Here is an 18,114-nt window from a genome sequence, read left to right on the forward strand (position 1 = left end):
GAGGAAAACCCGGAGTGTGCAACAAACTTGTAGCCTTTCCTATTGAGCGCATAGCACATGTTACCAATCAAGTGCGTCTCTTGCAATAAGACAATATCCGGGGTACATCGCTTCAGGATTTGCAGGACAATCCCACGCTTAATACGATCCCCCAAGCCATTTACATTCCAACTGAGTATTTTTAAGCCCCTACCCCCCATCCCAACATGTAAGGAGACCACCCCCCCCGCGTGGAACCGCACTAGAGTCACAGAAACTTGCATCCTTACGCCTTGCATAACCAAAAACAACAACCCCAACAACAACAACCCCAATCCACCCCCCACCCTGCACCCCTGCGTAAGCTCTAAAATGCCCCCCAACTTGCAGTGTGCCTGTCGCCCCATACAAAGACTACTCTACAAAAAGAACCCCAGAGGAGGAAAAAGCTCCCATACTGCCCCCGCTACCCCCCGGACTGTCACCCTCCCGGGGGAACCGGAGATCTGGTACTTAAGTCCAGGCTCATTGTTCATCGCCGCCACCGTCTGCTCCACCGGAGCGTTCCACGTTAGGCCGTCCTTGGGGCAATGTGTCCAGCCAATCTCCGACCATGTCTGGTGATTCAAAAAAGAAAGTCCGCTCTTCGAACACCACACGCAACCTGGCCGGGAAGAGCATGGCATATTTCAGTCCCATCTCTCGTAGCCTTCTCTTGACCGCCAGGAAGCCCTGTCGTTGCTTCTGTACCATCTGGGTAAAGTCCGGATAGAAACTTACAGTGGTGTTCTGGAATAGCGTCGGGCCGGACACCGTCGGGCCGGACACCCGTGATGCTTGCAAAATGGCATCACGGTCCCTGAAGTTAAAGATCCTGGCGACAATTGGCCTCGGAGGGGCCCCCACCTTGGGCCTCCCGCCAGGAACTCTGTGGGCCCTTTCGACAGTAAAAAACTTACTAAGGCCTTTGGGCGCCAGATGGTTCACCACCAGGTCCTCCACAAACAGGTCCACTGACTGTTCTTCCGAATTTTCCGGGACCCCAATAAAGCGCACGTTATTGCGCCTTGCGCGGCCCTCGAACTCTTCCAACCGTCGGGCAAAGTGATCATTTGCAGTCCGCAAGGTACGGACTTCCAGCTGAAGGCCGGAGACGTCGCCCAGGAGGCCTGCAGTCTTGAGGTCCAAGGACTGAACCCGCTCATTAGTTTTCCCCAGGTCTGCCCGAATCAGATTGACGTCGATCGATATGGCATCCACTTTATGCGCCAGGGTCTCAAATTGTTGTCCGATAGAGGACTTCATCCCCTCAATGGCCCCCATGATATCTTGCAGGGTTGGTTCCGCGGAGGGGGGCGACACGTCCTTCGAGGCCTCCAGTGTCTGTCCCGATCCGCCCGGTGACCCCTTCTGGTTGGCATAGCGGTCCATGTTGTTAGTCTGGGTGTAGCCTCCCCGCCTGGTACTTTTGGGCTTCTGTTTTTCGGCGTCCGATTTACTCGACATCGCTATCTGCCGCGGGGACAATCTCTTTGCCCATACAGAGGAGACAACCATGCAGCCAGTGACTGGCGCTACCCACGTCCAGGCCGGGCGCGGTGGAGACAGGAAAGCGAAAGCGAAAGTGAAAGTGAGGACACCTTCCTTCCGACGACTCGCCCCTCGCGTGGCCGCTGTTGTTCAATTAGTGCACGGGCACTGTGCCAACGCAAGTCCCGGGCACCTTCTGGGGAGTAGGCCACAAACTTCCAGGCAGTACAGCTTCGGTCTCCAGTGGGCGATTACGATCCGGACAACGGCTCTCGCCTCAGCAACGGCTCCCCTCCAATATTCCGGGCATCAAAAGCAGGATACTAGACAGGATATCTGCCGGAGGAAGCGAGGGTCTCGGGAGCTCTAGGCTCACGCGGCCATCTTGATCACGCGCTAAGCTCCTCCTCCTACCTCCACATTATCGACCTTTGTAGGTAGCCCATCCTGAAGCAGCGACAGTGAACTCTGGCCTTTCAGACAGAATCTCGATGCCACCCTCAGCTGTGTTCTCATCTCCTGGATCTCTGTGTGACCAGATCCAGGATTAAAGCAATCTTTCATTAACCACCTTCATGTGATGGCTCTTATTGAGTGCAACTTTGATTCGGTTAATAATAACAGGAACATCTGTTTTAGGTTGTTTGTTGTGGGTTCTTCTATTGAATATCATGCAAGAAGTTTCTCAGAGTTGATATTCTCCAAATATAGAAGTTAATGTAATCATCTGACCATCCTTAGGAAATGTGCTGTTGTACAAGAAACAAATGCTAGTGTATGTGGATTGAGTCTGTAGTAATATTTTGCTGCCCCATTATTGTACACTCAGTAAGTAAATATGCACAAAGTGTAGGTGGGGGGGATTGAGATATTGGTTTGCATATAATTGGGTGTAATATTGGGAGAAAGTACAGTCATATAAAGGATCTCCGATCAACAAAATCATCGAGTGGGATTGGTGTCAAATTACAGTTGGCCTTTAGATGATCAATAACCCACTCACTCTATCGAACTCTGTTGCAAATCCCCACTTTAAACCATGGAGGAACAAAATCTGTAAGAGGAATAGAATGATCCTGCGTCTAGGATTCAGTGGAGAAAAACATGGGAAGTTTGTGGCTTACCAGAAGGTCATTGATGTCCTTTTAGGGTTATTATTCCTCCTTTTGGCCTGATACTTTCATTTAGAGTCTGAAAGTGCCACCTTTTATTCTGATACAGAGCCCCTTATAAGTAAATGCTACTCATTTTTAGTTCTCAGCAGCAGATAGCTTTAGCTGTTTAATGTCCAGACCCATTATTTCCAGTAGACATAAAGTGGTCTATTCTTCAACCGAATGCCAATAGTTACATTTCTTGTTGTCTGTCACTTTCCTGCTCTTAATTTGATGGCTTTTATCTCCGTTCTTGTGTTTGTGCTGCCCGGGAGCACTTTGGTCTCATATTGTTCAGATTTGTTGACTTGTGTCATTGCACTGCTGATGTTGCTTGTATTGAGGGAGCTACCTTCTTTTTTTTAGTTTCATTACTCCATAGGAGTGCATGTGTTTTCTTGCTCTTGCCGCTGTATATTGCTTACCCCTAACATGTACTCCTCTGATTTATTTATTAGTTTTTTTAACATATCTCCTCTGAGACTCCTGCCCTGCCCTGCCCCACCCCCACTCCCCACACCCTTACTTTTCGCTCCGCAGTGTTTCTTCTCTCGACCTTCCACCTGCCCTACTATTCTTCCCATACACCTCTCTGTCTCATCCAGTTTTAAGTCTTTATTTATTTTGAAGGGCCCTGCAGCTGCAGATTAGTAGTGGATGCTCCTTTATCTTTTTTGCGCACATTTATTTATTTATGTTTTTACTTTACCACTCCAAGATGGTTGTCCACCATCTTGGAAGAGTAAATAAAAAAAGCAAATAAAATTGCGTCTGCGTCACAATGCAAGCACTCCCATGCGTCGCAATAAGTATGTGCACATGCGTCATGAAGTGTGGTGGTCATCAGGAAACCTATTCCAAGATTACCTCGATGTTTGGGCATGTGTCGTGATACAAGCGTTTGGATGCCAGATTTACTACGCATTGGCAAAGTCAGGGTCTCGGCTAAAGCTCAGACCTATTGTCTATGCCAGTGCTTGTTTAATTTGGTGTTGAGCCCAAATTTCTTGTCCTTTCTCATTTTCGCCCTATACTGTCTCATTTAATTCTATTTTGCTTTCATCAGGTCTGATTTTATCTTCTGTAGGCTTAATACAATGTAGGCCAGGACTTGTAATGGCTCCTTAAGGTTTGGTTGTACCTCATTTAAGTCTAACTCCACCCCCTTTATGTCTAGTAACATACCTGCTTATCATGAGACTGCGCTGCCAAGCAATGCATCACTGAGGTTTTGTTGAGGCATTCAGCAAGGAAATTGCGAATGTAACGAATTATCTTGCTTTAAAAAAAAAAAAAAAATCATGTCTCCGCATATGAATGAACTGAATTGAATAGCCTTGAATTTAATGCCTTAGAAACTGTATGATTAAAAATGTGTCTTTACAATGGAGACATACCATAGTTACTACTTTCAATCCTTAGGAGTAAACCTATCATTTTTTAAGACAATTGTACTGTTTGGATGCAAGTATTTATCAATAAAGATGATCACGTTCATTCAGTGGACCATGACGTATCTGTGGACTGGTATCAGAGAAGGCTCAACATTTGCCTAAACTGTATTGGATGTGCTGGTGACAACTGTTTTTGAATCCCCGGTTTTTAATGCGTTAAACATATACCAGTGGGGCCAGGTGGTGGAGGCATGGGCGCCAGGCTGTAATGTCTATTACCACAGCTCTGATGTCTAAAATCCAAATAAAATCCAAATAATGCCCCATTTTAGCTTATATTGTCTATTTCAAGTCTGAACTTTCCACTTTTGGTTTGGGGCTATTGTTGATTGACAACTTCTTTATTTCTTGTACTGTCACCTTTTGATGGGTTTCTAGTCCCTGTTAGTTTGTAGATTTTACTTTTTTTCTTCTTGTCCATAGCTGGTGTGAAATCCGTAACCAGAAACACCTCTCCGGGATCGTGGTCATCTTACTACGAGACGTGAGTCAGCTCCACTTCCACAGGTTCTACTTGCAATTCGCATTCCTCAGGAGCACGTTCAGACATGTAAGTGCGGTGCTACCTATCAACTTGTCTTGTACAGCACTTTGGATTGTGACAGGCGGGCATTTAATCAGTTTTGTATTTCAGTTCAAATACAATACTTTCAAATCTTGATAGATCTGGCTCAGCTACAAAAGAAATGCCAAGACCAACCTTAAATATCATAAAGGGACTTAAAAACAACATCAAAAACGTTAATTGCCCTTCTTTACTGAGATTTATATTGAAGCAAATTTGGGGATGCTGATGTATAAATGGAAAAAGAACAATTAATGGACAGAATGCAGAACAATGTCATACATTCACCCCAGTACAGAGATCTGGGCCTAAATCCGTCGTGTTTTTTTGTTCACCATGCCATTCCAGTTTGGACCCAGCCATATGCAAATCAGTCTTGACCCTGCACCCAATGGGAATAGTTCAGCCCGAACTGCCATGCCAGGTCCTCCCTGGACTGGAAACAAGCATCCTAGGACCGATTTCGGGGTTTCACCCCTCTTCAGCCAGGATAGCTTGATTCCAGTGGCATGGCTGTAACTCTTTTCGCCCTAAGTGAGATGGGTATGCCCAGACGTGGGTCCCTTGCTCACTGTGCCACTGGATTCAAGCTAGCCTGGCTCAAGGAGGGTGACATACCCCGAAACCGGTCCCAGGATGCTTGTTTCCGGTCCAGGGAGAACCTGGCCTGGCAGTTCGGTCTGGACTGTTCCCATGGGGCACAAGGCCAAGACCTATTTGCATATGGCTGAGTCCAAACTGGGGTGGCGTAGTGGGCAAAAGAATGATGGATTTAACCCAGATCTTTTGACTGGGGGAGAATGTTGGCATTGTCAGCATTCCATCCATCATTTGTTTGATGTATAAATGTAATTACTCAAGTACACTTTGAAGATCCATTGAAAATCTCTGAGTTGTACACTGCTCCAAATTTGCCCCATTAGAAATCTTAAGAAAAATATTAAAGTATTAAGATCTTTTTCAGAGACAGATATCTGGTCAGTGGAACTAAAACCTTACTCAGTGGACTGATGAGTAAGCTACGTCATCAGCGGGACCCCTGGGGTAGAAACCTTATGGATGCACCACCCGCTTGAGTAATATTGTCTTTCTCGTCAACCCTCTCTGGTTTAGGGCCCACAGAAGTGCAGAAAGGGACATGAGGTGGCTTCATTTTCTAGACACGTTCCAACTGGACTGCCACTGGCTCTTCAGTCTGTCCGTTCTGCTACAGTGCTCACCTGCCGTGACCCTTGTGTTACATGGTGCAGTAGCTAGTGGTCATTCCATTCCAGAGAAAAGGTCAGAATTTCGTCAGGGCTTTCTTCGAGCCATATTTGGCAGCGGTCTGTTTTCTGTTGGAAGTAGAAACTGTTCTGCTCATCTGCAAAACTGTTCTGCTCATCTGCACTGCCCTCACACTCGGGGAGAGAGACTTGGGTTCTCCACCGGTATCCTTTCCTGTGTGGAGAATTAATGCAGGGACCGTCACTGCTTCTTGGAGAGAATAGAACAAGTCCAGGTGCAGATGAACAGTGTTGGGGAAACTCCTTTTAGATGAAGGTGGTATAAGGTGAGCATCAATAACAAATACAGATGTATGGTAATCTCATAGGAGCTATGGAAATTCATGCTTACAATGTCTCCACACGTTTGCAAGATTTTGGGGCATCTAACAACTTTTTTATAAATCTGTTACAAGCAAAGAGAAGCTTGTTTCAATTCATTTTTAGCATTTGGATGGCGTATTGTTCATGTGAATGATATACCGCCTACCGCTGCATGCTTTGCTTTGAGGGCAGTAATTATTACGATTTCAAACAAAATATCTTGTATGGTGTTGTGGTACACATGCCAGGCGTAACCTTCTGTCTGGGCACCGAGTCACATTTACCCTGTATTTGGTGAATGCTGGAGTTTAAGGGCCTGGTGTGCTAAGTCCTGGGTGACGAAGCAGATGCTGTTTTTGCAACCCACACATGTTTTGCACTGCAATAGTTGTAGTGATCTGTTGCAGCACAAAAAGTACTATTGCTCGGATTTCCGAAATCCTTCTCCACCGGTTTTTTGAGAGAAGATTCTGTTTGCCAACCCCTAAGAAAAGGCTAACAAAGCACAAATGGAACCCTGCATGGACAGCACACCTTCATCCAAAGTCACAAAACATGTTTTTTGTATTGCAGCCCCTGCCCCTAAAATGAACAGGGTCTGCAATCGGAAAGAAAATTGGCTTGACGCAAAGGACAGTGTGCCCACATCCCGCATTGACAAAGTGGAAGCGGTCGCACATGCACAGCTCCCTCTTTGTGAAATAATACACACGTTTTTTGGGTGTTGAATGCCAGTCAGTGGTTTGCAACTGCAGTTGTTCACAGCCCTCTGTTGCATAGCATCGAGGCTCATTAGGAAGGGGGGGGGGGGGGGGGGGGTGCCCATTTCACAGGCCCCTTCCCTAACGACTCGTGATAGGTTTCAAAGTGTACACTGCACTGTGCTTTTGCCAATTGCTGATTTGCAACCACAGCATTCATCAGTACATCACACCTTTTGTGTCTGTCACCAAAGGCTCTTCCAGCCTATGAGAGCTGCGCTTGGAGGGAACCGATCTCCCTCCACTGAGATAACAGAGACGTGTGATGCAGGAAGACATGTGCATCCTGAGATAACCCTCTGGTCGTGGGTCAAGCCATATGTCGGGGAGTGAAATGGGTTGGAATGCTGCTTCTGTCAGGACCCAACGGCTTCTAGGTCTTTGTATAGACAGCCTGTAGGTAGCTTTCTCAGAGACCTTGTGCTACCAGTCCTTTGGAAAGTACATGTAAGAAGTTGAGCAGAGAGAGTAGATAGCGCGTTCTTTGGGTCAACCCATTGCAGCTAGCGGCTTCATGCGATGTTCATGGTTTGTCTTTACTTGAACTGGTCGTCCGTCATGGCCATGACCTTTTGTGGATGGTTACATTGTGTTTTACTGTTCCTATTGGGATTTGGTGATTGATTTATCCAGTCGTTTTGTTAGCCTGCAGAAGCAACAAGCCATGTAACTTATTATTCACAACCTGTGGACCTGGGTTAGAGGCACTGCCTCCATTCAGTTCTCAATCCTGCTATTGCTCCATGATCTCTGCTCCACCATGGAAACCGTTTTCTCTTACCATTTTAGAAGATGGCTGTACCGTATCTAGGGTGATGAGAAGATGGCTGTACCGTATCTAGGGTGATGAGAAGATGGCTGGCATTGGTATGCTGATAGTGCCACCATGAGTCTGCTGTTCGATTTCACTGGGTAGGTAGCAGAGCCCCCCCCCAGATAAACTACCCATCTGTGTGTTGACAATGGGGAGTACCTCCGTTATGGGTTGAAATATTACCCATCTTCGTGTTCATTGCGGAAGTGCACTGCTTGGGAAGGAGATGGTGCCTCGAATTGTGTGTATTTTTTTCTGAAAGATCTTCATGTGAAGGTCTAATAGATTCTCATGATGTGGGTGGTAAATGCCCCGCTTTGTATAAATTCGATTCCACATAAAGGGAAAGTTGCTCCTTTTAGCTTTATTGGTTCTTGGGTTTATGGTGTTGTGTACTGTGATTTGTAGGTCTTGCGTAAATAGTAGTGCATGCGCTGCCTCTTTGAGACATGTTGTTTACTGTTAGTGGGCTTGGAGGCAGCCCATTACGTACCATTGGTTGGCATCAAAGCAACTCTCAATTGCTTGCTTCCTGCTGGTCAGCTGTATGGTCAGCACTTCCCTCTTCTTGCATGTGACCCTCCCCTAGAGAATGGCCCACATGCTCGTATCCTTGTACTGCTCACGCTTTGGAGAGCAATTTTTGTATTTTTGTTGAGCCACTGTGCAGAGTGCATCTTTCCTAGCTGGCTCAGTCGTCTGCTATATCCCATTGTCTGTGTTTGCTTGTTTCCCCTCCCTCACACTCCCATCCCCCCACCTAGCACAATAGATGAGCCCGGAGGCCAGACGCCTCTGTCCGGTTCCCTGGCTTCTCTTTTTGTTGCAGCTTTTATATAGTGCAAACTCGGCCCAAAGGTGTTGGAGCACTTTTTACAAGGATACATTGATTTTGTGTAGGCACGGGAAGATTAAGTGATTGCGCAGTCACAAGATGTTGAGCCGGCGGCGACACTCGAACCTGGTTCCCCAGCTCCAAAGGTGATAGCGCTGGCTGTTGCACCATATCCTCTCCCCTGGCCTGCTTGCAGATATCGGATCGCAGATCTTGCTTCCGAGTTTGAAGTCCCCAAAGGCAGAGCTTCCCAGTGCAAACGCTGGTGTTCAGTCAGTCATAAAGTCTTTATTCGGTTTAAGTGCAAACCATAAAAGCATACTACAATAAATACATATTTAAAAAACAAAGTTCATTTTTAGTGGATTACCAAACTTAAAAAGAAACACATTTACACAAATTGGTTTAACAAAGTAACGTGTCCAGTTAAAAACATTAAAAGAGTACAGTTCATTTCTTCAAGGTACGGATTACCACAGTTAAAAAACTTGCAATATTAAAAGTTTCCCAAATATTGTTTAACAGCTGTAAATACAAAAAAGCAGGTCTCACTTGAACAAAGCCTTTACCTCTTAATATTGGGATTAAAAAACGTTTCCTAATGTCAGTAAAGTGCTCACAGAAGAAGAAAAGGTGTATCATATCCTGGGGGGAAAAGTTATCACAGGAACAGGGGCCAGGGTCCAACGACCTTTCCCAGTCTTTCTTAGTTCCAATCAATAGGTGTAGTTGATTCAATCTAAATCTGGTTAAAAGAAAACGATGATTTGCATTTGTTACATATCCAAGATAAGGTTCCATAGAGGGTATTGTTTTACAGAGCTGGTGGGCCCTAACGGAGCCCTTAACCAGCTCCTTCTCTTCCCTTGCCGAGGTAGATATGTACATATGAGTTTCTTTGCACCAATTAATGTCACCTTTTACCAGGGTCTCAGGAAAAAGAAACAACTCTGGTCTACCAAGCTTGTTCGCCAGGTTCCGAATATATTTCAACCAGGGTATGTGTAGTCCATAATCAAGCAACAGACAGTCTCTCAAAATTGTGTGATTCAGGTGTAAATCCGGGTTAAGCCAAATGCTGATCCATTTGAGCATCGGGGCCAGAGCAATACTATCTTCAAGAAAACCGATACCAAGTTCCTGATGAACAATATAGTTGGCAGTTGAGATCGGGACTGAGAGGAGGTTTTTTAAAAATCTATCCTCAACAGTCTGTATGCTTTTGGCATTATTTATGCCCCAAACCTCAGCTCCGTACAAAGCTATGGAGAGACACTTAGCTTTGTACACCTGGATAAGGGCCTTCATTGGTCTAGCACCCAGTTTTCTGGCGAAGCCCAGAACACCCACTGTTGCTCTTGAAAACACAATCTTTTTTGCCATAATTTGGGTTACCCCGGAATCTCGATCATCAAAAAGAACACCCAAATAAGGGAAAGAAGAAACCCTGGATAGTTGATGACCCCCACATAAAAAGGTTTTAGATTTAGCGGATTTAGGGCCGATGACCATGACATGTGATTTGACAAAATTAACAGATAAGTCCAGACCCTTCATAAAATCGGCAAATGAATTTAGCAATAACTGAAGGCCCACTCCCGTTCTAGCAATTAGGGCGGCATCGTCAGCATATAAAAGAGCAGGGACTAAATATTTCCCTGCACGGGGGATATCTTTACATGAGGCGATAAGGGTATTGTCTAAATCATTTATATACAGTGTAAAAAGGAGAGGTGCCAAAATGCACCCCTGCCTGACCCCATAAGATATGGGTATATCTTTTGTGCAATTACCCCTTTGATCGTAACGAACTGTAGCTATTAACTCTCTGTGTAGGTCCGCTAAAAAGTGGACGATGTCTTTGTCTACACCAAGTGCAAGGAGCATGGGCCATAGTTTTGATCTATTTACACGGTCGAAAGCCGATGACAAATCCATAAAGGCAACCAGCAGGGCTCCTTTTTTGGCCACCGTGTATTTACCAATTAAAAGTTGTAGATTTAAACATTGGTCTATGGTACCCATCCCTTTCCTAAATCCATACTGGACCCTGGAGAGTTTTCCTGATTCCTCTAGCCAACCGTTTAGTTGGGCGAGGACCACCCTCCCCAGGACTTTGACTGAGGAATCTATGAGGGAGATTGGGCGATAACAGCTCGGGTCGCCTCTGTCCCCCTTTTTAAAAATAGGAACGATGACCGATTTCGCCCACGTTGATGGAAGGCCCAGTTGACAGGCATTTGTGAAAACATTAAAAAGGATTTTGGACCAGAGTTTTATATCTGATTTAAAAAGATCAGCCGGGACTCCATCAGGTCCCGGCGCCTTATTACTTGTCATTTGCAAAATAGCATTCGACACCTCTAGTTCTGTGAAGGACAAAGTATAACTCTCAGAGTTAAATGAGGACCCCACCTTCGAGCCATCTCCATCATACACTTGTTTAAAATGAGTATACCATTTGTCCTCTTGGATACCGCATTCAAGCTCAGTGTTGCTTTTACCGTTAAAAAAAGGCTTGTTTACGATAGACCAAAATTTCGCACTATTTTTAATGACATCAATGGACAGGAGTTCATTCCATGCCTCATCCCTAATTTCATTTTTGCGTTTTTTCTGAGCCATTTTATAGGCCTTCCTACAAATGGCAATTTCTGCTCTATCAGGTGGAACCGCTTTAAGAGCTGACATTAGCTTCCGTTGGGCAGATGAGCAGCTGTGATCAAACCATTTCTCCCCAATTTTGGGTTTATCCTTACATACTTTTTTAAGATCACTATTTACCTGACAGCAAATTTTATCATAGGCTGTCAGAACTGCGTCACTACAGATCCCGTCTTGTAAACACAAGAGTATTTCGTCCCCAACCGTGCCCCACAAGTTTTCAGTAAAATCCTCTGGGACCAACTGACACCATTTCAGGCGTCGAGTTTGGTCAGTTGGCCTTATGTCCAGTGTTCTGACAATAGAATTATCAGAATCTCTTTGTTTGAGATCATCAGTGATCATCAGTGAGAATTAACTGGACGGGGTTGTGATCGCTATAAACAGACCATTTTACCTTATATTGACTTACATTTCCAGCTAAGTTGGATGTGACAAAGATGTAGTCAATAGTGGATCCTGAGCCACTTCCTTTGTAGGACGGGATGTCATTAATGTGATTCGCGGGATAAACCATAGAATTCCCAACTAGAAGCTCATCTAAAAATATCCCCTGTGGTGTGTGTTCAAAGTGTAGATTACCTTGATTGTGTGGACCTAAACTGTCCTGTATAAAACAATTTTTAGAACAGGAATGAACATTAAAATCACCAAGCACAACAACCGAATAAGGATTTTTACAAGATTCACTATACATTTGTAAAAAATCAAATAGACTGAGTAAATGTTCATTTGGCGTATTCTGAATAAATGAATTATAAAAATTTACAATGAGCCAGATCCCATTAGAGTTGGAGTGGATTTCTACTGCTAAACAATAAGGCGAGTCTGTCTCCACTTTACTATATTTACCATCAATGGTCAATGCGATAAGGGTTAAAAGTTCGCCTTTAGCCCTCCCCCTACTAGAGGCCACCGCTGTTGACCAAAAAGCAGAAAACCCATTCAGCAAAAAGGTATTTTCAGTGTCCCAGGTTTCTTGTAGACCAATAATTTCGTGGCCTGATAGACTGTCCCTCCAAATAGGATCATGAACTTTGTTGTTTAGGCCAGCTATATTCCAGCTAAGGACACTTGTACCTAAGGGCATTCGAGGGGCACTGACAGTATCATCCACTCTTTCATCAATGACATTGCAGGCGTAACGTTTTGGGTGCCCTCTCTACTTGTAACTGGCACAGAACCACTGGAAACCATGTCCTCTACTTCTATAGGGGATAAACTTTCCCTAATAAGTCTAGAAGTAGCCCCAACAGAGTGCAGTCAATCATTTGAATCTAAGTTACTCAGAGCCTGAAAACGATTTGAGATAACAAGACCTTGAGGAAACTGGCTTTCAGGATGACATGCTCTGACCTCCAATGGAACACTGCGGGGTAAATGTATCGGTTGTTTATAAAAATAACCCAATGAGTGAAGGGTAATACCCTCGTCAGTGTGTGGGAGCAAGGTAGCTTTTGATAAGATATTATGCACTATGAAGGGATTTCTAAAGTTTATTACTACACAATCCCCCTTTATAGTCTTGCGCGATCGCCCAACCCAGGAAACTCTTCTCGTTGTTAAAATCTGGTAGGATAAGTGTGCTGGAAAACCATAATGCTTATTTAACCACGAGACTGATTTATTTTTAAGAGATTCATGGGTTTCAGGGAAAGAATTCTTGGCGACGTCCTTCAAGGGGGGTACATTTGTTAACACTACAACAAATGGGGCACAATCAGGGGGAAGATTTGGTTATGCTCCTCCTGAGTATGTACTTGCCGTTGTGTTATTACTACTTAAGCAACTTTCAGGAGGTAAAGTGTTATTCTCATTTGTCGTGGATTCGACAACCAGTGGTGCTATACTGTTTAGAGTATCCTTTGGGGGCCTAGGGATATCAGCAGAAACAGGTGGACCCTCTGCTACTCTGGTTATATTCCCAGAGGAATTAATCTTACGTGTCAAAAGATTACGTAGGCCTTCAATCTCAACAGATAGTTCGTCAATCTTGGTGACTAAGGGTTCAACAATTTTCAAAATTTTGGACTCTAAAAGACCTAACAAGGAATCCAGTTGGTGAGAGTCTAACTTAGCCATAGGGTTGTTAGGGATGGCTGGTTCCTTGGTAACCTGTTTTGTTGGAGCAGGACCCGTCTTTTTATGAGTGCTTCGTGGGCATCCCTGTTTCAAAAGAGTCAGTTTACGAGATCTTAGCACTCTCTGGGTTGGCCGGTCCGGGGAGTCTTCTACAGTCTCGTTAACATCAGTTACTAAATCTCTGTTAACTTCAAGTGATTCTTGTTCACTAGGAAAATGATCACCCAGGGTTAATAAATCATTATCCTCGTTTAAACAATTCTTGGTAGTAGATGGAGGAGAGGATAAAGTGACTGTGTTATTTAACAGAGGGCTAGTAGTCATTAGGTTTGAACCCTGTCCCAAGGATTTACGCCTATCACTATTAATTTTAGTGACTACTTTGAATAAGTAGTTATCTAACGTTGACGTAGTCGTGGATTTGCTGCCTGCTAAAGCTTTAGCCATGTTTGGCAAACCCCTGGGAAGACCTAAAACTTAGATTAAACTTAAATTAAACTTTCACACAATGTGGCAACACCAACACATATGATGATACCTAATAGCCAAATATGAACAAGCTAAAAACAATACTACAGAACCGATATGTCATAAATAGGGCAGATCACCCCCACCGTGTAACTGATAATATAGGCTTGTAAAGTCTTACACGTTAGTGAGGTGGCCCGTCCCGGCCTCAGTCGGTCCTCTGAGGGCCACAGAGGGCCCGCCCTTTGCCCGGGCTTAGCCCGGCGTCGCCCGCGCGCGTCCCGCGACGCGGAGGAAGCGGATGGCTTTTAAGCGCCTCCGGGCGCGTGGATGACGTCGTTGTCCCGAGGGAGTCTGGGGGCTGTAGTCTCCCCCCGCTCCGAGCCGCGAGGTGCTGTGGCGGCGGCGGGGGAGACACGCAGCCCAGAGATGCCGGGAGATAGTGAGCACAGGACCTGGCCAGCAAAGCGTCCGATGGCACCCCCAGCAGGTAAATGATCCGCGTTTCTAGCTTTCCCGCTCCCCAGAGGAAGCGGATGGCTTTTAAGCGCCTCCGGGCGCGTGGATGACGTCGTTGTCCCGAGGGAGTCTAGGGGCTGTAGTCTCCCCCCGCTCCGAGCCGCGAGGTGCTGTGGCGGCGGCGGGGGAGACACGCAGCCCAGAGATGCCGGGAGATAGTGAGCACAGGACCTGGCCAGCAAAGCGTCCGATGGCACCCCCAGCAGGTAAATGATCCGCGTTTCTAGCTTTCCCGCTCCCCAGAGGAAGCGGATGGCTTTTAAGCGCCTCCGGGCGCGTGGATGACGTCGTTGTCCCGAGGGAGTCTGGGGGCTGTAGTTTCCCCCCGCTCCGAGCCGCGAGGTGCTGTGGCGGCGGCGGGGGAGACACGCAGCCCAGAGATGCCGGGAGATAGTGAGCACAGGACCTGGCCAGCAAAGCGTCCGATGGCACCCCCAGCAGGTAAATGATCCGCGTTTCTAGCTTTCCCGCTCCCCAGAGGAAGCGGATGGCTTTTAAGCGCCTCCGGGCGCGTGGATGACGTCGTTGTCCCGAGGGAGTCTGGGGGCTGTAGTCTCCCCCCGCTCCGAGCCGCGAGGTGCTGCGGCGGCGGGGGAGACACGCAGCCCAGAGATGCCGGGAGATAGTGAGCACAGGACCTGGCCAGCAAAGCGTCCGATGGCACCCCCAGCAGGTAAATGATCCGCGTTTCTAGCTTTCCCGCTCCCCAGAGGAAGCGGATGGCTTTTAAGCGCCTCCGGGCGCGTGGATGACGTCGTTGTCCCGAGGGAGTCTGGGGGCTGTAGTCTCCCCCCGCTCCGAGCCGCGAGGTGCTGTGGCGGCGGCGGGGGAGACACGCAGCCCAGAGATGCCGGGAGATTGTGAGCACAGGACCTGGCCAGCAAAGCGTCCGATGGCACCCCCAGCAGGTAAATGATCCGCGTTTCTAGCTTTCCCCGCTGGCGTTCTTTATTTGTGCGCTAGGAAGGTCTATATTCGGGGACTTCAAACAGGGAAGCAAGAGGACATATTTCTTCGTAAAACAATTGTCATTTGACATCTGCCTCAAAGTTGTATCGAGAACTATATCAACAAATTAATGCCTGACATGTTTAATTTAGTTGTTTAATCTTGAGGTTTTTTTATAGAACCAGATGAAAAATAGAACAAAAGTAACATGCAAGCTCTTGCCACACAAAAGTCACTGATACCCATTTTAGTGCTTTATATTGGGCAAACAGGAAAGTGTAAATTGTTTGATAACTTAATTTTGTGTAGACACAGGAAGATTGCATGATTTTCCCAGAGTCACAGACGTTAAGCTGGCGTCGAGACTCGGACCATGCTCCAAAGTCGGCAGCCTTGGCCGTTGAGCCACATCCTCTTCCACTCTTCCCAGGCTTGCTTGCAGATATCAGATGGCAGATAAACATGTTTACATTGCTGACGATATTCACTTTGGCACTGGGAAGCTTGCATTTGAATCCATCTCTCCTGCCCTCTTTATTCTGTCACTCATCCACTCCACGTAATTCCACACGGTGCCACATAATTCCACTATATGTACCTCCACTCAATACCGCACAATTACTCACCACACAATTCCACGCAACACAATTCCACAACAAACAATTCCACCACAACCCACATAATTCCAATCCACACCACATAATTGCAATCCACATGATGTAATAAAACATCATGCCACATAATTCCTCTCTCGATGCCACTCAATGCCACACAATGCTAATGAATGTAAATCCACACATGCAACATAATTACACTCCACATATTTCCACTGCACACCATACCACATATTTACACTATACATAACACATTATTCTACTCCCCTCCATACCACATATTTAAACTCCACAAAATTCCACTCCGCACCATGACACATAATTCCAACCCACATAGTTCCACTCCACACCACATAATTATACTCCACGAAAGTCAACTCTACTCCATGACACATAATTCTACTCAGCATAATTCCACTCAAAGCCACATAGTTCACACCACAAAATTCAACTCCGCACTATTCCACACAAAACACTTCTACTCCACAAAATAGTACATGCTACAACACAAATCTATGCTCCACAAATCACCACACAATTCCACGTCACACCACATAATTGCACACCACACAATTCCACCCCACACCACATATTGCCACCCTACAAAATATACTTCCACCCCACAACACATAATTCCAATCCATGCCACTCCACATAATTCCACTCCATGTTACGTAATTACAGTCCACATAACTTAATTCCTCACCATACTGCTTAATTGCACTCCAAATAATTCCACACCACTTTACACTAAATAATTCCACTCCACAGGAACTGTTCTATGGTTACTACTAATGTAGTAGGACTGTGTATTTAGAGCAATGTAGCTTCATAATACAGAGACTGGGTCTTTCTATATAATCAGCAAAATTGTTCTCTCTGGCTAGCTCACTCTAATGCATCCCAACTCCTAAACTTCCAGAGTTTTGGATGTTGTCAGTAACCCAGAACACAACTCTCAGATTCCCAAGGAAATCGTGAAAACAGATCTTACACTTTTGTTTGTCCCTCATGCATGCTCAAAGTGTTACTAAGAAGAGATGCAGTCTTGCATTTTCAAAGCATTTATTGAAAAGCTCTAATCTTTACAAATAAAACATGAACTGCAATCAGTGGTGTAACACAGGTCCCCGCAGCCCCCGCAGTGTGGGAGGGGCCCCAAGTTCCAGGGGGCCTCATCAGCACAGTACTCTGCCCAGAGGGCTCCTTAATGGGTCCGAAGGGGGCCCCTCCACGTGCCTTGCAAGGGGGGGCCCCCTCAAGTTTCGTTACACCAGTGACTGCAATTGAAAGAAAGATGAAACATATTATTGCAATAAGCATTATTAGAATAGTGAAGAATACAAACAATTCAACCATGATAATAATTAATAACGTTACTAGTAGTACTAATGTTACTCCTATCTATTGCTGGTCTTATGCTAAAGAGAGTGCATCAGGAGTACCAATCTGCCAATCTGCACAGTCTGTTGGAATGACCTAACCCTATACCTTGATAGTGTATGTCAGGGAACCAGGGTCAGTGCATCCACAAATGCACCTCCGAGGGTATAGCTATCTTCCTTCTCAGGATGAAGGTCGGGGACAGCAGGCCTTCATCTCAGCAGTGTTCCGTGTTGACTTTGAGCAGAAATGAACCTCTCACTGTGTTCAGCACGGATGCAATTTAAATAATAACGCAACAGGCTAATCAAACTGTGTCAACAGTGTTCGACAGCGTTTTAATGAGACTGAAGCTGAAGAGTCATCTCTTTGCGAGCATGGAAAATAAAACAGTGCCTCATGTTCTGAATTTGTGCGACCCTGTAACTAACTGTGAAGACTCCCAGGCGTCAATGCCTATCTGAAAGAAATGTGTATAAAGCCATTCTTGCAATTGAAAAACCTGTACAAAGCATCATTAGAAAATGAGGCTAAGTCAACAAGAAAACTAAAATTGAAGCTAAACACAAACCGTATAACAGAACAGAAGGAAAATCCAGAGGCAATAGTCTCGAAGGCAAGACCTATTGGACTGTCCTAATGCTGGGTTTTTCCAAGCTTCCTTCCAGGGAGACTAAATGGATGGTGGTTTTTCTGGTTGGATCCCGTGCAGAGGATGTGCCACCGTTATTCTGCAGTTGTCTTTATATGAGGGA

General features: G+C 45.7%; 1 protein-coding gene across 5 annotated transcripts in view; it reads left to right on the plus strand.

The window, feature by feature from the left end:
• The window catches only part of REXO5 (RNA exonuclease 5), a 407,232-nt gene that overhangs the window by 60,353 nt on the left and 328,765 nt on the right, over nt 1-18,114 (plus strand). For all 5 annotated transcript variants that reach the window (XM_085629097.1, XM_085629095.1, XM_085629094.1 and 2 more), the window contains exon 4: nt 4,541-4,667. In XM_085629097.1, coding sequence (XP_085485223.1) covers nt 4,541-4,667 — 127 coding nt within the window. The remainder of the gene's footprint in view (nt 1-4,540; nt 4,668-18,114) is intronic.

Source organism: Triturus cristatus, chromosome 10, assembly GCF_964204655.1.
Source record: "Triturus cristatus chromosome 10, aTriCri1.1, whole genome shotgun sequence".
NCBI lineage: Eukaryota > Metazoa > Chordata > Amphibia > Caudata > Salamandridae > Triturus > Triturus cristatus.